Genomic DNA, 26,816 nt, shown 5'->3' on the forward strand with positions numbered 1-26,816 from the left:
GTAGGAAGAAAACATAGGGGTTCAAGAAGATTTTCCCCCAATGACATCAATTTCAAGCCTTTCCAAATCATTTGTTGTTGCCTCTAAACCCTTAACATTTACCATATCAAATGAACTAAAAAATACATGGGATGAAATTCCCAAATTCGAAACTCAATTTGAAAGAGTGGTTCAAGAATTCTAATTTGATTTATATTTTATAATTTCTTTTTTAAATTGTATATCCATTCTTTTAATATAGATTTTTCAAATATGGAAAATCTAAATTTTCAAATATGGAAAATCTAAATTTTCAAATATGGAAAATCTAAAGTTTCAGTTTAAATTTTCAATCTAAATTTTCAAATGGGTCAGACTGAAGGTCGGGATCGACCAACCCAAGTCGAAGGTCAAGATAGATGACTAAGGTTCAAGGTCGAGACGGGTCGACCCAGATCGAAGGTCGAGATGGATGGGCCCAAACCAAAATTCGAGATGGGCTGACTCGACCCTAAAGTCAAAATGGGCCAACCAAGGCCGAGGATCAAAACAGGACGGACCAGACTTGAACATCGAGACAGGTCATAACAAGTACAACGTCAAGACGATCTACACCCAAAGTCAAGAAAAGTCGGTCTGGCTGAACGGTAAAATCCATGTTATAAAGATATACCTAGAAGGAAGACTAGGATTCTAAGGACAGTTGATTTTTGTCTTTCTCCGAAAGAAGAATGTAATGTCTTTCTTTGGATACCTCTTTCTTATGTTGGAATTTCAATGGCTTTGATATATAATATTAATTACTATGTGTAATATGTTCTTTTATTGGAAAAGTGTTTTTCAATTTTAAAATGTGAATGATCTGAATTATTGTTACAGAGTTTTGAGAAGGTTTGTTGGTTTTATTGATGTTTAGTTTCATTGGGAATAGTAAAGTTTGTGTTGTATTGTTAAATTAATGTTTGATTCTTTTTTCTTTTCCTCATTAATTGCACGGGTTATGTGTAACATCCTATTTTAGCAGCTTCAAACTAATAAAATAGAATGCTTCATCATAATATTCAAAAGCAGGTAATCCTGTGTATAAAGTATAATACAGTCTTACAAAAGATAGGACTTTAAAAATATATCATTTATACGCTTAAACTTAAACTAACAAACCCTACACAAAACTAATCACTTACTGAAATTCCTGAAGACCTATAACTCTAATTGATAGCTCCTCATTCTTTAAAGGTGCCTCTCTAAACCTGCAACTTCATTTGCTACCACCAAATAGGTGATAATCGCAGAAGAAAGAGACAAACTCCATAAGAAGACATAAAATACACAACAAGATAAGCTAGCGTGTAAAAGAAATATTCATACATATATTTAAATCATGCCAAATACCTACAAACATGGTATAAAACATATTTATGTTTATAATCACATAAGCAGTACTAAACTTAATTATCCGGATACATGCAATTGATCGAATCCCTTGGTGGCCTACAGTTGTGGTGGTTCCCAAACTCTGCAAAGTTTGGCCTCAAGGAGTTATCACCCAATCACTCATAAGGTAAATTCCTTTCGCGCCTAGGACGTGATCAATTCTAGTGACTACACTATTCTAGTATACTTAAGTGTAAGTAGTTATTAAAGAAAGGATACCTCCCAATAATGAATCCTTATGTCAATGCATACACTAAAATACCACCACTTTGAATTTCTCCTTGAAATTCTTTCATCAACAACACAACTCATGCTCATAGCCATATATTCAATTCAATTTATAACAATAAAAGCTATAAAATCTAGTTTAATCATACACATAACATCCAAAGTAATCAAAACAACAAAAATAAGAAAACAAGGCAAATGGCGTTATACATAAAGTACATCCAACAATGAAAATTGTTTCTCTAACCACAAACTTTAAAACAAAGATCCCATAATTCATAATGAATATTCACATGTCTATGACCAGTTATCAAAATTGCAGCTTGATTTTACGGTTAACAAAGCGAAAATACCACCACTTTGAATTTCTCCTTGAAATTCTTTCATCAACAACACAACTCATGCTCATAGCCATATATTCAATTCAATTTATAACAATAAAAGCTATAAAATCTAGTTTAATCATACACATAACATCCAAAGTAATCAAAACAACAAAAATAAGAAAACAAGGCAAATGGCGTTATACATAAAGTACATCCAACAATGAAAATCGTTTCTCTAACCACAAACTTTAAAACAAAGATCCCATAATTCATAATGAATATTCACATGTCTATGACCAGTTATCAAAATTGCAGCTTGATTTTATGGTTAACAAAGCGAAAATCTTCATTTTACCAAGAAGATGCAATGTTGAAAACTAGGTAGCGCCCAACACCAAAAACTGGCGCCCAGCACTCAACGTTGCCATGGTGAGGCTCAACGTTGATCTACTCATAAAAACTTGCACCCAACATTACCTTGTGTTTTTTGTAGTGACCAATCTATTCAATTGTTCAATCTAAAACTCTCTTATCCAAATTCACATCATAACAAATCAACAATCCAAAACATTACAATTCTGTGTAAATTAAATACTTATATTATAACATATTCAACAATTTAATATCAACATAGATCAAATCAAGCAATGATTTAAGAACTCAAGTTTTCACAAACACTTAAATCACAACCGTCACATTCAACATTAACATTTTAGTATGTAATTACACTAAAAAAAAAGATATATAGCGTGGGTCATTTTATGGAGGTTAAAAAGACCTCCACAAATAAAGATCATATGGGTTAATTATGATGGATTTTCTAAAAGCGGATAATAAAGGGGGTTTTTATTTTTTTTAGGTGGTTTATGACCTCCGCAGATTGCAACACATTCTTCTCGGAGTGAATTCTTGTGTTCCCTCCCAAATCAGAAAAGTTGAATGAATTTTTCCCTTTCACTCGAAAACCTAAGTTCATAGTGGATGTTCAACCAAATCGTTCAGCCAATATCAATCGCTTCCGCTCTGCGATTAAGCTATGTCATAGCCTCCGTTGCAGCGGTCTTCGTCACGCCGTCTCCATCATGCCTTCTTCGTCGGTGCTGTCTTCGTCGCGTCATCTTGGTTGCTTTGTGGTAGCCTCTTTCTTAGCGAATCATTGACTTTGTGATTCAGCTTGGTTATGCCCTCTCCGTCACTCTGGCCCTCCGTCACATGTGGTTGTGGTCTAGTGGCTTCTATAGAGTCAAGGTACAATTGGAATTTTTTGTTACATAGAGGTTCCTTATTGATATACATTTTATGTTCCTGGTTAAGATTTTATGTTCACTGTGTGAGGTAGAAGTATTGGATGTATGTTTTATTTTTTCTTTAACAGGCGATTCAGACATTGCTATTGAAGGGTGCTGCCTCTTTGACCTATCCCAGTAGTTATTCATTTCTCTAGTAGATAAACATTAAGGTTAATTTTGCTCTGTTGGCTATTTTATGTGAACAAAATAAGATAAAGTGAATTAAACTTCTTCAGTATGTTTAAGTCAACTTATGCATTTTAGTTACACCTGTATTTGTTGGTGGAGCCTTTATGATGCTCACAATTTTTATATTTGGTATTGAAAATAGCAAGTGCTATTGTATATTTAATAATGAAATGTGCAAGGGTGATGATGAAAAGTTGTATGTACTTACGTTTTTAGCTATGATTGCATTGATTTACTGGTTATCTTTTGGTATTTTATATAACTATACTTGGCTAGTAGGTCTTGTTATTATATGCTTGATTTTAATCTTAATTCTTGTGTGGCATGATAACTTTTGTGGCACAAAATTCAAGTCATTTTTTTGCCGCATCTCTTGGTCGATGCTTTCTAAGAGTCTCACTTTTGGTCAATTAGTGTGTTTCTTCACTTTTGTTTTTACTTGCATTCGTTAATGGACTCATTACCTAATCTCAACTAGCATCTTGGTTTTATTCTCTATCTCTTTATTCATTTGTCGTTTATCATGTTTGTGTGTCCTATATTATTAAAACTAGCATTATATGTGTGGCCTATATAGAAGAACAACTACCATCTATGTCTTTATTCTTGTCTTATTCTGTAGAAAATTTAAAAATTGTTCTAAAGTATATCCTAATACTAAAACTTACAAAACACTATTATAACAATGCTAACAAACCTAAAATAGAGCAAGTAAAGTAAAACTAATTTTCTACTTCTAACTGGCTCTAAATTAAACTAAACAACTTTGTAAGATCTGTGAAATTTAATTAATTAAATAATTAATCAATTAATAAATGCGAGTCGTGGAAGCCTTTATGACATTTAAAAGTGGTTGATGTGATGTGGAAAAGTACTAGCTCAAGTGGTTGAGGGTACTTAATTGTGTGAGAGGGCTTGGGTTCAAGTCTTATGTTTGCCATTTATGTGTTATTTAATCATTATTGTTTTAATAATATGAACGTGCGTGCTAAGTAAGAATATAGTATTTGAATTATGTTAGTTATCACGAAACATGAATTGGCTTGATGGTTTAGCATTGACTTAATATTTGCATGGTTAGGAGTTCAAACCTTGGTGAGACCTAAATTAAGTTTTCTTTTTGCTAAACTTGATTTTTGACAAAGAAGAGAAAGAGGTAGAGAACCTAACAACCACTTAAGGCAGCCAAAGGGGCTGAAAAACAACCCCATAATGGTCTTGAATGACACTTATCACAAGCATTAAAACCAATTTTCGTTTTTGGTTAATTAACCTTCATTAAGAAGTAATTAAAAGACAAATTGAAGGGATAAAGAGGGTTTTCTTGGTCTGGACTGCTACTGCACGAAAAGGGAGAGAAATCAGAGTGAAGAGAGTGAGTTGGGTGAATCTGTGAGGCGTTTTTCAGGAGGACTAAGAGAGACCTTTGGAAGCAAGTGGACATCGAGAGCCATTCAAATTTTAAGCAAAAGAATCCAGGTTAGGAGAGTTCCACTTGTCTTACAATATTAATTATATGATTTTGCTTTAAAATAGATGACTCTATGATGTTGTGCTGCCATATTTCGTTTTAATCCTCGCGTTTCTGGAAATTTTCAGAAACCGCCTGGCAGCGTCAAATGAACCGCCAGGCGACGCATGTCGCAGAACCCATTTCTGGATATTTTTCTTGAACCGCCTGGCGGCTTTGCGTGGCCCGCCAGGCGACGCCACTAGTTTTATCTTGTTTCTAGTTCGTAGAGGAGCTGACCTTACGGGGTTCTCTTATTTACTTATTGGTTGATGAATGAAGCCAACCTTTGGGTGTTTATATTCACATAAACTGGTATCTTTTGTTACATTTGATGATTGACGTATAAAACATAAAATGAGAATGAGGGTCACGTCACTGTGGGGTTCTCTGTAAATCAGTTACAGTGTTTTGATTTCATGCCATTTTGCTTCTTCGGCAATATTATAATATATTAAAGAAAAAAGAAAATTATTGGTTCGTAAAAATGTGTTTACTCACATTTCTTTTTCCACCAGAGGCATAATCATATTTTGGTTTCTTAGGCTTGTAAAGATGGTTTGACTTAGTATGGTGGTGTGCAGCTTTTATGGCTTCTAAAATTGTGATTATATATATAGTTATATTGCTTTGGTGCTTGTGCGGGACCCGCGGATGCATATAAACCATAAATTATATTTTTTTTCTTCTCCTTAGCCTTTGAGGGTAGCTCACGTGATCATGCTTGGCCATGGGACCCACACGCGAATTTGATTTCCATTTTTATTTTTGTAGCACATAGCACACGAAAATTATGTTAAAAAGGGGCTTGCAGGTTTTATATAAGTTATATTAAGATTTATGCCTTATATAATAAATTAAAGTACCTTTTTAATAGGTTTTACGTAAAAGAATATTCTATAGTTACGTGTCAACACCCAATTTCGTCTGGATTGTATTTTCTTTTATTTTATTACCTTACTATTATTATTTTCTTTTTTATCTTATTTTACTTTGGTTTACCTTATTATAAATTCACAGCAGGAAGAAAGAAAAAAGCGGAGAGAATTCATATCCAATTCATATTCACAATTCACATTCGGAGGAACAAAGTGAAAAAGGAGAGGAGAAGTAAGAAGAACAAGAGAACCAGGAGCAGCTTCAAGAGGTAAAATTTATGCATTGAGTACTTGTGCAAGAATGACATGGTATGTTGGATTTGTTGTATTTTGTTCTCAGATGAATGTGGAATGAATGTGATATGATGTAGTGCATTATCTCGCTGCTTATTTTGTTCATGGGTCATGCTATGCTCTGTTGCTTGCTGTTATTTGAGTGACGAAAAAATGCATGTTTAAACACAAACTGATCCCATGATTCCCGTTAATTTCTCTCCCCTTCACGGTCTCATACTTACACTCCTTTCTCTTTCACCTGTGCTCGCAAGACCCAACCTGTGCATGCATAACCCAAACCAGTTCAATCCAAAGCGCAACCATTATCTCATTTCATTCTCCTTTAACATCAAGACTCCGTTTCAACCTGCATTTAGAGATCCACATACACACACATCACCATTATTTTCTTTGCCTCACCATTGTTCACAGACTCATCACCCATCCATCACTGTATACAAAACAAAACCCATTATCCCTCAACTCATCGCGTTGAGACGAGTAGTGCGCGAACTAGTGCTAGGGTTCAGCCGCATTAATGTGAGGAAGGAGAGAACTGAACTAGAATCTCCAGTAGTGTTCCAGTTCACGGCGACGACGCTAGGATGGCGGCCTCGGTCGCGGTGGTATGAGAGAACGAAGCGGAAGCCATTCGAGCCACGCCTGAGAAGAGAGGGAGCGAAGCTTGAGCATCTGTCTCACGCAAGAAGAAGAATGAAAGGCTTGGGGTGCAACGGTGACAATCTGGGTCGCGAAGGCCGGAGGTTGGGCTTCCATGGTGCTCGCGTGTCTTGATCGTGGTGGCCAGTACGGTGGCGGCAAGTCTTGGTTGGCTACGAGGTGCGACGAAGGAGCCTCGCACGCGAAACGAGGAAAAGAAGCGACTTAGGTAGTTGTGTTCTCGCTGGCGACACTGCCGATGGTGACTGGCGTCGACGACGTGACCTCTCGCCGGTGGAGGGACGTGCGGTGGCGGCACGGACGTCGTGGGGTGGCATGGTGAAGCAGAGGTTAGGGTGGTGTGTTGGTGGGCAGTGACCCGTGCGGTGTCGAGAGAGATAGAGAGATAGCTTGGCTATTTTTTGTTTTCTTTAGCAGTTAGGGTTTAGGTTGTTTGGGTTCCACATGCCACATCTGAGCCCACCTCTCGTGCACCCCTTCTTTTTTATTCTGAACCCCCATATATGGACTGCGTTTAATGTTTGTCACACCTCTCAAGTTGATACATGCACTGCAGATCTTGTTTTTGGGCTGAGATGCTTTTGCTCCGTGCAACCCTCTTCCAATCTTTGCACCCCTCCTAGTTGATTTTTGGATCTATTTGTGTTTGCTTAGCACACCCCCTTTATTTACTGCACGCACCCCACCTGTTACTTCATACACCTCCCACATGTGATACTTATGCACCCCATATCTTTGTCTTTTGTTTTTGGGTTTGTTGTTGTGTTTACTTTGTGCACCCCCACTAACTATTCATGGACCCCCATATTTTATTTTCCATTTTTATCCTTCTTAAATAATTTCATCCTTTTATTTATTTATTTTTATTATTATTTTTTTTATTTTTGAAAAAAAATATATTTGAAAATTATAAAAAATTGCAAAAAACAGAAAAATCAAAAAATAAAAATGGTTTCTTTTACTTCATTGTGTCTGTTCGGTCGCTCGCACCGTGTGACACTTATTTTCTAAAAAACACCAAAAATAGTTTTATTTCTCTTTTAGTGTCTGTCCGACCGCTCGCGTCGTGGGACACTATTTTTCAAATAATCTCAAAAACACCAAAAAAATACAAAATTTTCAAAATACAAAAATATCAACATTTTCAAGCAAAAAGTATTTTTTAAGAACTACGTGATCCTTGATTCTCTATTGTGAGATACGTAGGAGCAAGGCCAGTCCTTGTCAGGTTCACCCTCAAAAAATCTAATCATTTTCTCAATCGTTTTTTTTCAAATATATTAAAGAACTACGTAACCCTGATTTCTCATTTTTAATGAGAATACGTAGGACCAAGGTCAACCCTTATCGGGCCCAAAAAATTAAAAAATATTTTGTTTCTTTTAGCATTTTTGTCTTGTTATTTTTGGGGAAAATTAATATTTTGAAAACCACATCAACTTTCATTTTTAATTAAAGGTACCGCCCTCAGGCGGGCGCGGTAGGGTGTTAACACCTTCCCTAAGCGTAACCGACTCCCGAATCCAAAATCTGGTTTTTCGCAGACTTGTCTTATCTTTATGGTTTTCCATAGTTTTTCAGAATAACTATGGTAGCGACTCCCAAATCTCTTTTCAAACCCGTTTTTCTTTTTTGGTTCGTCGTCTCGTCGCGATCTCGGTTGCGACAGATGGCGACTCTACTGGGGACGCTAGAGAGTCAAGCCATTTAATTAAATATGCAAACTTGATGTGATTTTCCTAATGTTTTCTTTCCCCCTCTCTTTTATTTGTGTATTCTTTTCTTTATATGTGTTTGTACATATTTGCTTCTTGGATCAATTGTGTGTGGATTACTTTGTTTATTTCGATGTATATTTTGGAATTGCACTATATCTGCCAGGGAAATTTTCTGGTTGTTTTGCAAGTGGGGGTTTGGGTATGCATCATTCTCCCTTCACACACACACATTATGCATATCATAAGTGGGGCCCTGTACCCGGGTCTGTGTAACTTAGAATTAGAGGGGATTGTGTAGTAGTGCCACAGTGGATGAAATTCCCAAGTGGTCATTGTGAGAACCCCAAGTAGAGTTTGTTTTCTCCTTTGGTACTCTCACTTCTTGTTGACTACCAACTGTTGTGAGAAATGCCATGGAGTGGGCCATAGCTCTAATGACCTCAACCATTAGGTACTAGGAAACCATCCTTGTGAGTGCATGTACTTCGCCTTAGATCTTAAGCGTTGAACCTTTACTAAGGCACAAAGGGAGATGAGTGCGGTTTATAACTCTAATTTGTATCTTCAGCCTTTGTCTATGCATCTTGTACATATCACCCTATCATCTCGTACATCTTTTTTTATTTTATTTTCTCATTCTTTCCTTTTCTTTTTTGCTCCATACTTTTTCATGATCTTGTCGCATTTTGTTGGTTCTAGGTAGCAAATTATAAAGTTGTGATTAAGTCCTCAAAAAGAAAATGGAAACTAACATGGGATTTGGAGACGGGGAGCATTCAAGTGCAGACACTTTGAAGAAAAGGATATCGATCAAAGCAAAGGAAGGTAATCTGAGTTGTCTCCGAGAACTAGTGAAGAGAATGAAGTCGACCCAAAGGGATGCATTCAGGGGAAAATATGGGAATTTGTTGAACCTGTTAGAGGTGGAGGTCCAAACATAGCGATTACTACTTTAGCTTAGTACTATGACCCACCCCTAAGATGCTTTACTTTTCAAGACTTTCAGTTGACACCAACAATCGAGGAATTGGAGCAGATCTCGGATATGCCTCTCGAAGGCAAGGCTCCATATAACTACCTCGGACAATATACCATTGTCTTGATGTTGTCTGAAATAATGAAGATACACCCTATGAAGTTGGAAAGCAAACTCACAATTAAGGGCACAACAAGGGGCATTCCTCAAGAATACCTCGAGTGGTACTTGCACCGGTTAGCTGCGGGGGAAAAATGGGAAACATTTATGGATGTACTGGCCTTAATCCTCTATGGCATCATGCTTTTTCCTAATGTCGAGAATTTTGTTGACTGTGCTGCCATGAATGCATTTGTGGGATACAAAAGTCGTTCTGAAAATCCTGTCCCTACCATTCTAGCTGAGGTGTATGGGACTTTGAATCAATGTCATGAGCTTAAGAGAAGGAAGATGTTATGTTGTTTACCGGTGTTGTATGTATGGTTCATCTCTCGTGTGAGTAAGGGCACTTTGAATGCTACATGTCCTGTGGAGGAGCTACTACAATGTAAACTAGAGATAAAAGGGGTCAATGAATGGGCACAACTCTGTGCAAGCTTAAGTGAGGAGAAGATTAGATGGTGTGTTTCTTGGCAACAAAGATCGCATATCATATACCATTGTGGCAATTACCCTAATGTGCCCCTCATGGGTATCCGGTGTTGTATTAATTACAATCCTTTGCTAGCACAAAGACAATTTGGGTATCCTATGAGAGGATCGCCAACACTTGCATCCCTCGCCACATTGCGAATTTATTACGAGGAAGGGACTTTTGCTGAAGTGCTTCACCAAATTAGAGACGCTTGGGGCAATATTGTTCGTGCAGAGGGGGACCCAAGATCATGGACTGTTGATGAAAGAATTCCTTACAACCAATGGCTCGCAACAAGGGTTAAGGCAGTCAAGTTGCCATTCAAGTTGATTTCTCCAGACTCGAATGTTGAAAAGAGGTTGTTGAATGCTGAGGTTCAACAAGCAAAGTTGCTGAGGGCAGAATTAGAGAGGACGAAGCAGGAAAATATCACATTGACCAATGAACTTCAAAACCTGCAACAAAATTATGCAAACCTCAAACATGATAAGATGGAAAGCGAGTGCGTGTATGAAGAATTTATAAGAAAGCAGAAACAAGACCTAACATCAATTAATGCTGAGCTGAGGTGGAAATCCCTAGAGTGGGGTATAACAGAGATATCAGAGCGTGTTAGAAAAGACTTGTGTGATGAATTCAAGAGGGATAAGCAAGAAGCACTGGAAAAGTTGCGGGACATACAGATCAAACTTAATGATGCCGAGCAGCAGGTGGAAAAAGCAGTGGCGAAACTAGAGAAAGAACGTTTGCATCATGCAAAATCAGAAAAAAGACATCGAGAATTGATGATTCAAACGAATGAATATGTCGTGGAACAAGGACGAATTATAGAGCACTAGAAGATATATTTCTCGCAGCTAGCCTCCCTCGCTAATGGAGCCATCAAAAATGTCCCTAAGTTATTAGCTGATGCTGAGTCTGCAATGCCGATTTTTAACCCACCTAAGGGGATTGAAGCTTTCCTGAACCACTGCAAGAAATTGATGAAGGAAATGAAGAATGTGATGGCTAGGGCTCAAGATAATTAATCATGACTTCCTGTATTTCAAACATTGTGGACTTAAATGTTATAGATGTTTTATTGTATGGATCACATTGTAGATTCTGTTTTGTGCTAGTCTCCATTATGCTTGTGATGATGTTTTCACAACTTTATAATTTCTAACTAGAATTGGTTGCATTATATCATCTTTTCTCTTTCTTTTCATTTCATTTTTTTGTTCTTTCTTTATCCATTTCACTCAATAAAATTCAACTAAAATGAAAGTAAAATATGGCTAAATCTCCAAGACACCCTACAGGACGCGACCCTATCGCCAAATCATGGAAAACCAAGGAGAAACCCAAGAAATGATGAAGGCCGATATCCAACAATTGAGGAGTCAGATGAGTCAAATCTTGGAGGCCTTGAATGCCATGCAAAACCCTAGAGAGACATGCACACCACAATAACAACACATAGTTCAGGAAAACCCAACTTGTCCTCCATCTAGCCTCCCCTCAAATTACACTCCACCCCCCGGAGTGGACTCGAGGAAAGTTTACATTCAAAATGTCGAAAACAGTGCGGTTGATGAAGAAAATAAACTTGAAGCTGTTACTTTCACATGTTCTAGGGAAACCACTCATCCAGATATCGTGAACATAATAGAGGCAAAGCAACACGAGGTGAAGTATGTCGCTGCACCTGGGGACGTTAAGGACGAAGAGAGTAAATTAGAAATGCTTGAGAAGAGGCTGACAGCCATAGAAGGGGAAAGGAATTTTGCATTTAGTGATGCTGCTGGACTATGCTTGGTCCAAGACATGGTGATACCTCCAAAGTTCAAGTTGCCTGAGTTTGAGTATGCTCGAAGATGGAGAGAGATTGCTGCTCAAGTAGTGCCACCTTTGCCTGATAAAGAGATGGCAACTATGTTTATAGACACTCTGGAATCACCCTTCTATGAGCGTATGGTGAGTAATGTTTCCTCAAGCTTTGCAGACTTGGTGATAATTGGAGAAAGAATTGAAATTGGTGTGAAGACAGGGAAGATCGCATATGTTTCTACCATGATAGCGAGTGTGAACGAGTCCAGCTCTAAACCTAGGAAGAGGAGAGATGGTAAAGCTCAATCACGTCCCACTGCTCAAATACCCTTGACCTACCCTCATTCTGGAGCCTTTCTAGGACAAAATTTGAGATCTGACCCCGACTCAACTTCCCACTGAACCATTGGACTGGGAAATGTTAATCAAGACAATAGGTTTGTGAGTTTCGCTCCTATCCCTATGACCTATGCAACATTGCTCCCAAGTCTTCTCCAAAGAGGTTTGGCCTTTATTTGCCCGATGAAGCCTGTCAAGCCCCCGTATCCCAAAACTTATGATGCAGATACAAGATGTGATTATCATGGAGGGGCTATTGGTCATTCAACCGAGAATTGTTGGGGACTTAAGTGTAAAGTGCAGTCCTTGATTGATTCATGACAGTTAAAGTTTGAATGAAATCAACTCACCATTGAGGCAAGGTATGGCAACGCCTTTGCAAATGCTATAGAGAAAAGAAGTGGGCTCTAGGACCACATAAGAAAGCATAATTCATTGTAACAGTGAAATTGATGTTGTTTTGTTTGCTTGCTATGAGGACTTTGCTCATTAACGACACGGTTTCATTCATGAACTTCGTTGTGTTTAGTCATCATGAGGTTTCTCCTAGTTTTACTTGAAAACAAGTTCTAAAAGGGTGTCGCGGAAAAGAATGAAAGATGAAATTAATGAAGAAAGTAATGACAAAAAATGGAGGTTAAAAGCAACGCGTTCTGAGTCATTTGGTTTTCTTGCAAATCGTCAAATTCATGTCTTTCTAAAAAAGGAACAAAAAAAAAAACAAAAAAGAAGAGAAAAATGAATAATCAAAAAGAAGAAAAGAATAATGGGGTGTCATGCTTTTTGGAGGTCAAATGTTTTAATCAGGAACTACTTGGTGTTTTCTTTTGAAATATTCGTACACCTATTGCTTGAAATCCTTCACCCTTCGCTTTCCCAAAATAAAGGATCTGTCATAACATCATTTCTACCGCCCACATTAATAAACCCGAACCTTCATATTGGGGCAAATTTGCCAAGGTTATCCTCGCTTGTGCTACTAAGGTGATCTCTTAATCCATTGGGATAAATCAAATAATTTTGCTAGATTGAAAACCCAAGAGGGCAGTTTGAGCAAAAAAAAAAAAACAAAAAACAAAAAAGAAGCGATTTGTGTTAAGGTCATCAAGTTTTGTCGTAGAGTTAATCTTTTGAAAATAAAGCAATTTGAATTTGAAATGATGTGTGGCCATCTTTCTATATTTGTAAAAGTAAAAATTATCCCTTGTTACCCCCATTGAGCCAAAAAATAAGTCTTTGTTCAAAAATGTTCTCAAACAAGGGTTATCATTATAGTAAAGGTTAGCTTAAAATGCGCGTACAAAGCACTCAGTAATCAAATGAAGGAGTCATCAAGGAAGAATAAAAAAAAAGCAAAAAAAGAAGAAGGAAGAAATCACAAGTGATGACAAATGAAAAATGGAGATAAAATCTGAGAAAAGTGTAGCGTTCAAAAAGTGGACAAATAAGTCATACAATACCTATATGATAACCCGAGTTTCAAAAGTGATAACTGATAAACACTCATTTGGGCCTTTATGTCCTTTCTTTCAAAACCTTTCAACCCATAGTCATGTTACAAGCCAAATAAAGTCCACACTGATTGAAAAATGATTGCTCTAATTTTTTGAAAGCTTAATTCTCTGATAAGGCGACATGGCTCACAATGCAATTGTTAAAATTGAGTGAATGAAAAAATGCAATAGTGAAAAAGAATGAAAAAATGATGATGTCTCAGGAAGAAGAGAACTCCTTATCATCTAGTCAAAAGAAAGCAAAGGGAAAACAAACCAACTGGGGCAATCCTTTTCATCCAATCCTTTTCAGTCAATCCTTTCCATTTTGACTACCTCTTTTGAAATAACACCCTTATTCATTCAAATTCTCCTCCATACACCAAAACTGGGGCAATTTGGTGAGTCTCACATAAATTTCTCACCCTAACGCTAATGAATCCCCATATTTGGAAACAAAACCCCTTGTTCAATCAAAATTCTTCTATGAATACCAAAGTTGGGGCAGCTTTCCGGGTTTCACGTGAATATCTCACCATAACACTCATTGATCCATATCCTCACATGCCTTTCCCATATACCAAAACTGGGGCAATTTTTGGGTTTCTTGTGTTTTTCACCCTGACATTCACAAATTACATCCCCTTTTAGGAGTGTAAGAGAAATGATGTGCCCACATGGTTATCTCAGTCTCCTTAAAATCCTCCCAAACATCCTTCAGTTTTCAATGAACCCGAGCAAGCGTGCACGTATATTTCGAAAGAGAAAGTCAAGTTAACATTTTGAGCATTACACCTCAATAAGTATGACATTCCTCAATTTCATAAAAACATTGAAAATAAATATGAATTTGACGATTATAAATGAAACAATTGACTCAGACATGTATAAAAAGAATAAGAGACAAGACACAATCAGCTTTTTCACCAGGCATTTGTCTTTTCATATCAGAGTTTCGACACCCTAATCCCTGCACCAAGGTTTTGAGATCTTGTTTCTCCTGCATATCGGGGTTATGACACCCTGATCCCTGCACCAAGGTTACGACACCTTGTTTCTCTTGCATATCGTGGTTACGACACCTTGATCCCTGTATCGAGGTTTTGAGACATTGTTTGTCCTGCATATTGGGGTTACGACACCCAGATCCCTGCACTAAGGTTACGACACCTTATTTCTCATGCATATCGGGGTTATGACACCCTAATCCCTGCACCGAGGTTACGACACCTTGTTTCTCCTGCATATCGGGGTTACGACACTCTGATTCCTGCGCCAAGGTTACGACACCTTGTTTCTCATGCATATCGGGGTTACGATACCCTGATCCCTGCACCAAGGTTACGACACCTTGTTTCTCTTGCATATCGGGGTTACGACACCCTGATCCCTGCACCAAGGTTTCGACACCTTATCCCTATCCTCCTTTCTTCATAACCCTCTCCTTTGGAATGGTCTCATTCACGTATAAAAAAAAATCTCAAGAAGAAGAAAAATCTAAAAAATATTTAAAAAGAAAAAAGCAAAATCTAAAAAAAAAGAAGAAAAGGAATTTCAAAATTCAAAATAAATAAAAATTTGAAGTTTGTCTAACATTACAACCCTCTCTAATAGAATGGTTAGTGATTTCTCTCTCCCCTTTGGGATAAGAGCTTTTTCTTAGGAATGGTTGAGTTCATTTCACTTTCCAGATCCTGACCCTCTTCTTAGAATTGGTCATCGCATCCTTTTTATTCGGTTTTTATTCATCGTCTTCCCTATCAAAATCCGAACGAAATTAGTGTTTTTATCTTTACTCATTTTTTACTATGATATTACGAAAAGTCAATTTTCATATTATCAGTAAAATCTAAGTAAAGAGGGACAGCTGTCAACACCCAATTTCGTCCAGATTGTATTTTCTTTTATTTTATTACCTTATTATTATTATTTTCTTTCTTATCTGATTTTACTTTGATTTTCATTATGTCTCTTCATTTTTTTTATTTCTCTTCTCTTTTTTTTCTATTTTATTCATATTTATTTTATTTTATCTTATTTTATTTTATTTTTATTTTTTATTTTTTTTACTATTTTTTTTAAAAAAAAAAGAGATACGGACTGAAAAAGGTTGAAGACAAAAAAAAAATAGTTTTGAAAAAAAATAGTAAAGAGAAACTATGCAAAGCATTTAATTTTCTGGTGTCGCTAGTTGCCTAGCTCTTTCCTCATTCGGTGCCTGCCTCGTGCTGGGCTGAACTATTGTTGCTTAGTATACAAAAAAGGAAACTGTATGGTGACTGAACGAAGATGAATGAATTGATTGAAGAGGGAAAATGGACTCTGTTGCAGACAGAACAAGGCAAGCAACCACCACTTTATACCAATTTACATCTCTCAAGATAAGAAAAAAAACGATGGGGAACAGGGGGATAAATTCACAGCAGGAAGAAAGAAAAAAGGGGAGAGAATTCATATCCAATTCATATTCACAATTCACATTCAGAGGAACAAAGTGAAAAAGGAGAGGAGAAGTAAGAAGAACAAGAGAACCAGGAGCAACTTCAAGAGGTAAAATTTATGCATTGAGTACTTGCGCTAGAATGACATGGTATGTTGGATTTGTTGTATTTTGTTCTCAGATGAATGTGGTATGAATGTGATATGATGTAGTGCATTATGTCGCTGCTTATTTTGTTCATGGGTCATGCTATGCTCTGCTGCTTGCTGTTATTTGAGTGACGAAAAAGAGCATGTTTAAACGCAAACTGATCCCACGATTCCCATTACTTTCTCTCCCCTTCACGGTCTCATACTTACACTCCTTTCTCTTTCACCTATGCTCGCAAGACCCAACCTGTGCATGCATAACCCAAACCAGTTCAATCCAAAGCGCAACCATTATCTCATTTCATTCTCATTTAACATCAAGACTTCGTTTCAACCTACATTTAGAGATTCACATACACACACATCACCATTATTTTCTTTGCCTCACCATTTTTCACAGACTCATCACCCATCCATCACTGTATACAAAACAAAACCCCTTATCCCTCAACTCATCGCGTTGAGACGAGTAGTGCGCGAACTAGTGCTAGGGTTCAGCCGCATTGATGTGAGGAAGGAGAGAACTGAACTAGAATCTCTAGTAGTGTTCTAGTTCACGGCGACGACGCTACGATGGCGGCCTCGGTCGTGGTGGTCTGAGAGAACGAAGCGGAAGCCGTTCGAGCCACGCCTGAGAAGAGAGGGAGCGAAGCTTGAGCATCTGTCTCGCGCAAGAAGAAGAATGAAAGGCTTGGGCCGCAGCGATGACGATCTGGGTCGCGAAGGCCGGAGGTTGGGCTTCCATGGTGCTCGCGTGTCCTGATCGTGGTGGTCGGTACGGTGGTGGCAGGTCTTGGTTGGCTACGGAGGTGCGACGAAGGAGCCTCGTGCGCGGGAAGAAGGAACGAGGAAAAGAAGTGACTCAGGTAGCTGGGTTCTCGCTGGCGACACTGTCGATGGTGACTGGCGTTGACGGCGTGACCTCTCGTTGGTGGAGGGATGTGCGGTGGCGGCACAGACATTGTGGAGTGGCATGGTGAAGCAGAGGTGAAGGTGGTGTGTTGGTGGGCAGTGACCCGTGCGGTGTCGAGAGAGATAGAGAGAGAGCTTGGCTATTTTTTGTTTTCTTTAGCAGTTAGGGTTTAGGTTGTTTGGGTTCCACATGCCACATCTGAGCCCACCTCTCGTGCACCCCTTCTTTTTTATTCTGCAGCCCCATATATGGACTGCGTTTAATGTTTGTCACACCTTTCAAGTTGATATCATGCACCGCAAATCTTGTTTTTGGGCTGAGACGCTTTTGCTTCGTGCACCCCTCTTCAATCTTTGCACCCCTCCTAGTTGATGTTTTGGATCTATTTGTGTTTGCTTAGCACACCCCCTTTATTTACTGCACGCACCCCACCTGTTACTTCAGACACCTCCCACATGTGATACTTATGCACCCCATATCTTTGTCTTTTGTTTTTGGGTTTGTTGTTGTGTTTACTTTGTGCACCCCCACTAACTATTCATGGACCCCCATATTTTATTTTCCATTTTTATCCTTCTTAAATAATTTCATCCTTTTATTTATTTATTTATTTTTATTATTTTTTTTATTTTTGAAAAAAAAATATTTGAAAATTATAAAAAATTGCAAAAAATAGAAAAATGAAAAAATAAAAAAATGGTCTCTTTTACTTCATTGTGTCTGTCCGGTCGCTCGCACCGTGTGACACTTATTTTCTAAAAAAGCACCAAAAATAGTTTTATTTCTCTTTTAGTGTCTGTCCGACTGCTCGCGTCGTGGGACACCATATTTCAAATAATCTCAAAAACACCAAAAAAATACAAAATTTTCAAAATACAAAAATATCAACATTTTCAAGCAAAAAGTCTTTTTTAAGAACTATGTGATCCTTGATTCTCCATTGTGAGATACGTAGGAGCAAGACCAGTCCTTGTCAGGTTCACTCTAAAAAAATCTAATCATTTTCTCAATCGTTTTTTTTCTAATATATTAAAGAACTACGTAACCCTGATTTGTAATTTTTAATGAGAATACGTAGGATCAAGGTCAAAAAATTAATATTTTGTTTCTTTTAGCATTTTTGTCTTGTTAGGTTCACTCTAAAAAAATCTAATCATTTTCTCAATCGTTTTTTTTCTAATATATTAAAGAACTACGTAACCCTGATTTGTAATTTTTAATGAGAATACGTAGGACCAAGGTCAAAAAATTAATATTAAAGAACTACGTAACCCAAAAAATTAAAAAATATTTTGTTTCTTTTAGCATTTTTGTCTTGTTATTTTTGGGGAAAATTAATATTTTGAAAACCACATCAACTTTCATTTTTAATTAAAGGTACCGTCCTCAGGCGGGCGAGGTAGGGTGCTAACACCTTCCCTACGCGTAACCGACTCCCGAATCCAAAATCTGGTTTTTCGCAGACTTGTCTTATCATTATGGTTTTCCATAGTTTTCTAGAATAACTATGGTGGCGACATGGTGGATTCCGCCCGGCGGTGACAGTGCAGTGATGATGATGCAGGCGCGTGGCGGTGTGTGATGCCCGCCATGCGGTTTGGACCTAGTGTCCGCCTAGCGACGTGGGATGCGCGCTAGGCGGTTTTGGTTCAGTGAAGGTGCGCGAGGAAAAGTTTCTACACAGCTTTAGGTGATGTTCATGATGCGAGGCTTTGGCTGGGGGTCCAGTTACGAGTGTAATTCGTATTGGAGTAACACGTGACCACTGTAGGTTGTAGCCTGGTGGTTTAGGAAGTCCAGTGGAGTGTACGAGTTGTGGCTCGTACGGCGAGGTTCGGATGATTGCCCTCTTCAGAGTATTCTGATAGAGTTTTGGTAGTCTAGAACAGCTACAAACTTTATGTTTGTTTCGGGGAGCTCCACTTGATGTCATGGTGAGATGTTGTGGCAAGGTTATTCCCACGTGTGGACTATCAGGTGGTGGCCTGTAGTTGGAGGGGCGAGTAGACACTCGTGCAGCAAAGATCGATCATTGTTCTCACCTAAAGGGTATAGAAATGTTAGACGTCTAATGAAAGTATTGGAAGTGGAGAAGTAAGGAAAAAAGGGAGAAGAATACTAACCTGGGTTTAAATGTTTTGATGTTATATTTAATATTTTATTGGTTGGTTTTATTTAAATGAGCTCACCCTATCTCTGTGTGTGTGGCGATGATTATGTAACTTGTTAATGGGAGTAGATGTTGATGCAGGTGAGCGGACAAGTGCATAGCGACGGAGTGGGGATCTCTTGGGGATTTTCTCACTAGTTTATTTTATTGGACTATGGTGTTATTGTAATAATTTTTATAGACCATTTTAATTGTATTACAGTATTAATGCGAATTATTTTATCTGTTTTGGCGCGTTGAACTTAAGGTTTTAAATAATTCCCGCGTTTTGGGAAATTGTTGAATGATAAATGAGGTTGTTTTATTAAATTTTATTTTTGTTTTATTTTAATAAGTAATTTCCGCCTAGGATGTTACAAACTTCATATTCACTAAATTGATTTATAACTATAGCTAACTAATTATTAAAAGTAAAACTGCAAATTTAAACTATACTACCATACTATTATTGTAGCATGAACTTTGCTTTCATAGTGATATTTGTTTTATTTGTTTCGTCTATCTTGAACATACACCCCTTGGATGGAGAGATGGAGGGAATGATACTTTTTATTTAGCCTTTATTCAATTTTGGATAATGTTATTCATAGTTTTGTGTCACCATTTCTCAATCAATGTTGTTTTCACAAATTTTATAGAAACAAATAATAAACATTTTTACTTGATACATACCATAATAGTACCCATTTTAAAGATTATATTATTTATCTTTCTATAATGGAGGTCCTTATATTTAAGCTTTTTCCTGACCAATTAGTCGAATATAATTTACTTTTTCGAATAGTCTTTTTATAATACATTATGTGTATCTTTATTAGTATCTCCTTTATATTTATCTGATTATAACTATTTAAAAAATAAAATGATTTATTTAAATTTATGAATAAGAAAAACATACTAGTATTATTTAAAGAATTTATAATTCAATTTTAGGGCACATTATCATTTTTATCATTATTCTTCCTACATGCATAATGGGCTTCAACTTAATAGTTGGTTCTCAAATTTTATTTTCTTTGTACCGGTTTACATTGGTTATGTGTAACATTTCAAATGAGAAATTCGGTTTACATTGGTTATGTGTAACATTTCAAATGAGAAATTCTTTATTATGAGAAAATGAAATAAAATTTGTAAATAAAGATTAAAATGAAAGGGTTACATATTTAGTTATTGGTGAACCATATTTCTTATATTCTTCTATGTTTTATAAGTGTTTGTGTATTTTATAAAATACTCATTGCCATTTTGTTTAGGTATCTATTTGAATGGATAAATCTTGGATTGCTAAGCCTCGAAATACAGTTGAATACTCATTTGGTTTAATTTTTTTTTTAGATTTTGCTTTTGAAAATGGGGTTGTTGGAGATACAATTAAGTGCCTATGTCCCAAATGTGGGTTTATGAAATGGAAAACTAGAGGCGTAGTTGAGGAGCACTTGATTTTAAAAGCATTTCCCAAAAAATTATGTTATATGGAATCTTCATGGTGAGAAACAAGTAGAAGATATTTCTAGTAATTAAGCTGATATACAAGAGGCATTTCATTGCGAAAATCCAATGGAAACAATGATCAATGAAGCATTTGGGCACTATAGGCAAGAATGTACTAATCTAGGCAGAACACAACCATTGGGTGTAGATGATGTTTTTAATGAAAGGTCAAAGGCGGATCATAATGAGTTTATTGAGTTTCTCAATGATGGAAATTAGACATTGTGTGACGGGAGCAAGTACACAAAATTAGAGTTTGTAATCAAATTATATCACATCAAGGTTTTGTGTGGATTAAGTGACAAGGCAATGACTATGATCCTAGATTTGTTAAAAGATGCATTTAATGAAGCAAAGTTGCCTCTTTCTTTTTATGAGGCTAAGAAAACCATCAACAAACTTGGTCTTAACTATACCAAAATAGATGCATGTCTGAATGATTGTATGTTATATTTAAGAGATGATGAAAAAGATTTGCAAACATGCAAATATTGCAGTACATCTAGATGGAACCCAAAAAAGAAGAAAAAGAAGCCTGCAAAAGTTTTGTGTTATTTTCCATTAAAACCAAGATTGCAAAGATTAATTGTGTTCTAAGACTGTAGAGCATATGAGATGGCATTCTTTAGAGAACAAGGATGGGTTCATAAGGCATCCAAGGGACGATGAGGCATGGAAAACATCTAGTTTATTGCATCCTGAGTTTGCTTCTGATCCTCAAAATGTTTGTTTAGGCCTTGCTAGTGATGGTTTTAATCCTTTTGGTACTATGAGTTCTACTTATAGTATTTGACCAATGTTTTTAATTCCATACAATCTTCCACCATGAATATGTATGAAATACACTTCATTGATCCTATCAATGATCATTATCCTATTATGGAAAGTTGGAGGATATCATTGAGCTTAATTATTATGGTCAATTTAAAGTTGTTCTTTTCAAGTGTAAGTTGGCAGATACTACACGAGATAGAGGATATAAAAAGGATCAATGGAATTTTAATTGTGTTAACTTTGATAGACTAATTCATACCATGAACCTTATATTTTGGCATCTCAAGCACAAATGGTATATTATATAGATGATGTGGTTAATAAAGGATGGAGTGTTGTTGTGCCTTTAAAGCCAAGAGATTTGTATGAAATGGGAGAAATAGTAGAAGAGGTATATGAAAATGAGCCATACCAAGATCAAGAGCTAGAGAAATTTTATAGTAATGACAATGAATATTTGCAATTGGCTATAAACCATTTAGATGGTGATATCCCTAACTCAAATGTATGAGTTGAAAAAATAATTAGTAATAAATTTTTTCATAAAAGTAATGATTTTTTATATTCAAAGTTATTTTCAATGCATGTATACTTAACTCATGTTTGATTTCTTAATGTTATTTTCTTAAGGTGATTATATGTTGCTTCCTCTTATCAATTTCAAGTTAGGAAAGACATATATATAAACCTATAATAAAAAGTCTACTCTTTATTCTCTAGTTCTCTTTCTTCTCTGGTTCTCGTCACAACTTATATACAGTTTCTTGCATTCCATTAGCTTCTAGAAAAGTATAACAAATTCTCATTATATACAGGTAGATAATATGTCATTATAGAATTTTCTTTAGAATTTTCTGGTTCATATTATTAGTTGACTTTTCTCAATAATTAAGATGTTAACCAATTTGTCCTTGTAGAGTTTATAAACCTCATCTCGTCAGAATCAACTGAAGTCTGCAACAAAGAGCATGTATTGAAGGCTCCACATGTATTTTGTTTATCAATTGTATTTCTAGAGCTTTACTTGTGAATATTTTTGACTTTGTTAATATTAACTTTTCAGAGAACAATACATGAACTAAGCCACATTCCCACCTGCTTGTGCAAAGAACATAAAAGTATTAACTTAAAAAGATGATGATCGTGTTCACTAGCAGAAGGGTAACAGATCAATGTATTAATATAAGAGTATGGATTTAGATGTTAGCCTTAGTAGAAAAAAAGAGGTGGTGTCAATTCAGTTTCGGTTATAAACTTTGGCTGAGATAAATTTTCTGTATGGCCACAACATTGGGGCTCGGGGTAGAGAATTGTTGCATTGCTTTCTGCAACTTTTGTAAGGAACATAAAATAGACGCTTAAGTTATTTATCTTCAGACAATGTATTTTAATTTTCAAAATTTTAGACTCCTATAAAGAGTAGCACAAAAGTTTGAATATCACCAAGGCCTAATTTCTAGCTTTGGTCACAATTTTATATATTACAATTGCTGTAGGAGCCTCAATTGTCTGCAACAGGTAAAGCAAGAGTAATGCCATGTCAAGAATAAGCTCGAAACATTGATCGGGTAATGATAAAAAAAAATCTAGTTGAAAAACATTTTGTTTAATTCTGATGTGTAATTTATGCGTTCTTTTTATTTGGTGAAGTATGGATTTTTATAAACAGATATATATGTTCCTTTCGATCTGGTTTACAATAAGACCTTCTCTTTAACTCTTTAATGGAACAAAATATAAACCTTATGAAATCCCTTAAATTGATATAGAAAAGTTAAATCGGTTTAAGGGTGGAAGTGAAGTAAGGTGATGTTTTTTTTTGGAGCAATAAGTGGTTTTGTAGTTATTATTCGTTACATTGTCTTTTGTTAATTTCCTTTGATATATTTTATGCAAGTAAGACCAGGTAAAGTGTTTAGAGGTGGGGCAAGATCCTAGATTAGTTACAATGTAGCATAAGTTACATTCTTTTGTGCAAATATAAAATTACTTTATTTTGGAACATGAAACCGTGGAGGGACAACTGCAATTTTTCTTAAATTGGTATTCAAGACAAGGGGAATCCTGAAAAGATATGATGCTTCACAGTCCAAATCTCTCCAATGGTAGTAATATAACTATAGAACTATTTTCTAAAAGCATAAAGGTTTTGTAATCCGTTTTATTCTTTTCTGCTGATTGTACTTAGATCTCTATTTTATAGTGCAATTGCTTCAACTACTGAAGTTATACTACAAGTTATTCCATAATTGGTATACATGCTCAGAAATCACAGGTTAGTGAGTTCTCATTAATCTGAAATTGAAAGAGCAACATTCGGTAGTCACTTCTGAGAAGGTAGTTAAGTTTTAATAAACCATGATTCTTTAAGGAATGCATAGTTATTTCACTGAACAAAATTACTCATATGTTTCTACACACATACAATGAACAAAATGTGGCTTAGTTCTCTATACACATACACTACACCATAATCAACTTTTTTTCATCCAATTTCTGGCATTCAGACTCTCCTATATCACTACTTCTAACTGGTTTACAAAGACCCATCTCTTTTCAAGCCATTTTCCAGATGAAAAGGCAGACTTGGTTCCATTGTTATGTTTGTGATGATAACAAGAGATTCTCTGTTTTCCACTTTTGGGGTCTCACTATCATAACATGTCCTGCTTTTAGTTAGTGTAGAACTTACTTCTCTTGCAATTTATGCCCATACAAGCCCAAACCAAAACTGATAGAAGCCCAAATTGAAACCCAAATAGAAATAAGGATTTTAGAAGTTAAATTAGAATTCGTACAGTTCTCCCCATGCATTCTTTATATCTAGTTTTCACTGTTGTGATTCACTTTTGGTTTCTCATAAATATATGTAGCCATGCCAAAGGTGAAGCGTTTCCAAAATCCACAGAAATCATCACTTCAACCTCCAACTAATTCTTTACCATCAACAAATCCTACACCAACAAATGAAACCTCATCAAACACTTCAATGATCACAACACCACCAATAGATTCCTCATTGCCCACTGAGAACTCACAACAACCCGAAACATCTACACAACATGTTCGACGTGAATCTTCATCATATTGGATTGTTCATGCAATAGGTATATGTCACATTTATTTTTACATGACCATAATTTTTAAAATTTTATGGTTAAGTAAGTGTTTTATGGTTAAAGACTTAGAAGGAGTTATCAAGAAAATTAAGGTGAAGGTAGGAGAAGTAAATAACTTACCTCGTGGGGAACGCATCATTGTGGACTTTGATGAGTTAGGCATGGCAATTGGGGAAGGACAAGGCGTGCTTGCAGGATATTGTGGCACATTGGCAATTGATTGTAATTTGTTTCCAATTAATTTTGAAAGATGGTCTGGGAAAACAGGCATGCCTGACACTTACTTCTTGGAACGCTTTAAGGAAATATTACAGGTATATCTTTATGCATGTATGACCTTATATCTTTTGCAAATGTTACATTTGCTCAAATGTTTACACACTAACTATGTCTTCTTTTTTCAAAAGCCTCGATTTTGTTTTAAGACTGGTGAAGCTAGTGCACAAAGTATTGCAAACTAACTCTTGGTAGGAAGTGGGTTGTACATAGGCAGAATTTATAGAATGAGTTCTATGATCCAACAAAAAGCAAAAATGAAATCATAAGTAATGTGCCAAATGGTATAGACAAAACTCAATAGGCTCATTTTGTTACTTATCGTCTAAAACCAGAAACATTGGTACAAGTTACATTATTTTGAATGGTGTGAATTGTTTGTGTAGATATTTTTTTATTGTTGTGTGAACTTACAATTTTTTTTGTTCATAAGAGATTTGTAAAAAAAATAGAGAAAATCGTAAAAAGCAAGTAATTCCTCATACCGGTGGTTCTAACCCTATGTCAAGAAGAAGACATGAGATGGTAATGATATTAGTTAACATGACAAATTTTACTATTTTTTTTTATTTTTACTATTTAACTTAACTTCTCTTTTTATTTAGTTTTTGGAAACTAGACAGCTGCCTAGTCGGGGAAAGTTATACATTGATACTCATAAAAGAAAGGATGGATCATTTGTAAATGATGTGGCAAAGGCTATATCGGTTAGTTGTACCATAATATGATATTTTCATTTGTTTTCCTTCAATGTTTAGAGTTTTCACTACATATTGTTGTATGCCCATAGGAATAAATTGAAGTGGGTTTGACTCAAAGCACTAATGATGAATCAGAGGTTTCCCCTAATGATGTTGTTGGTAGAGTGTTAGGCCTAGAGCATTCTGGGAGGGTGCGATGCATGGGTTTCGGAGCAGCTCCTACTAACTCATTTAGAAATACAAGACTTCGACTTTCGGATTTAAGCATTGCTTCATCTAGTGTTGCCACATCATCAACCTCTTATGATCAATGGCCACAAAAGTAAACTAATTTAGAATCCCAAATTCAAACCACCTTGGATGCACTAAAAGCCTACATGATAATGAAGGAAGGAAAGATCCCTGATGAATTAACTGCCTTCTTTGATCCTCAACCACAAGTAAGTTATGTCCAGCCTTTGGAAATGCTCAGCCAAATATGTCCAAATACGGGGCAATTAGGCATTACATGAGCAATTCATTTCACTTTCTCCTCCTACCATATGGATTAAAACTAATTATCTTTGTACTTATTTATGATGTGATTTTTGATACAAGAATTATACTGTATCAGTGTGAGTTAATCATAAATACCAAATAATCATGATTTTTGTGCAGGTCAATGATCTAGTAATAAATTATTTTAGTATATGCATGTTGATTTCATGATTTGAGGTTGATGTTGTTGACATGAGAAGCCAAGGTGGTTTGCTTCTTGAAGATTTGTTGAAGATTGAATGAAGCTCTTTTGAACTATCTTGAAGCCATAACCATTGGAATGAAGCCTACATTGATGAAGGAAAGGAGATTTGATGATATCCATGGTGATCAAAGCTGGAATTTGTGCTCTCCATGTATTTACATCATTAAGAAAGTGTACTTATAGTTTGTAATTCATGTTGTAGACCTTAAAGCATTAATTAGATGTTGTTTGGTCTTTGTTGTGTTTTTAATCTGTTGAATGGTTTTTCAACAGGTTAAA

General features: G+C 36.2%; 1 protein-coding gene and 2 pseudogenes across 2 annotated transcripts; all 3 read left to right on the forward strand.

Moving 5' to 3' along the window:
• Nucleotides 1-8,678: 8,678 nt before the first annotated feature.
• On the forward strand, nt 8,679-19,722 carry LOC146886769 (uncharacterized). Its single transcript, XM_085672219.1, has 2 exons — nt 8,679-16,309; nt 19,513-19,722. Exon 1 carries the CDS (start codon nt 9,554-9,556, stop codon nt 10,955-10,957), a length of 1,404 nt encoding a protein of 467 aa, XP_085528345.1. The 5' UTR covers nt 8,679-9,553; the 3' UTR covers nt 10,958-16,309; nt 19,513-19,722.
• A 1,269-nt stretch (nt 19,723-20,991) lies between these two features.
• On the forward strand, nt 20,992-21,829 carry LOC146886770 (uncharacterized; annotated as a pseudogene).
• Nucleotides 21,830-24,565: 2,736 nt separating this feature from the next.
• LOC114180283 (uncharacterized) lies at nt 24,566-26,307 on the forward strand (annotated as a pseudogene). The gene is made up of 6 exons (XR_003603660.2): nt 24,566-24,806; nt 24,882-25,132; nt 25,226-25,443; nt 25,530-25,619; nt 25,700-25,801; nt 25,885-26,307. The product of XR_003603660.2 is annotated as an uncharacterized LOC114180283 (transcript).
• The last annotated feature ends 509 nt before the right edge of the window (nt 26,308-26,816 follow it).

This window comes from Vigna unguiculata, chromosome 4, assembly GCF_037176805.1.
Source record: "Vigna unguiculata cultivar grain cowpea cultivar isolate G323 ecotype 2 chromosome 4, ASM3717680v1, whole genome shotgun sequence".
NCBI classification, from domain to species: domain Eukaryota; kingdom Viridiplantae; phylum Streptophyta; class Magnoliopsida; order Fabales; family Fabaceae; genus Vigna; species Vigna unguiculata.

What these genes read in the sequence shown, in the direction of transcription:
- LOC146886769 (XM_085672219.1), top strand. Translation starts at nt 9,554, where the DNA reads ATGCCTCTCGAAGGCAAGGCTCCATATAACTACCTCGGACAATATACC.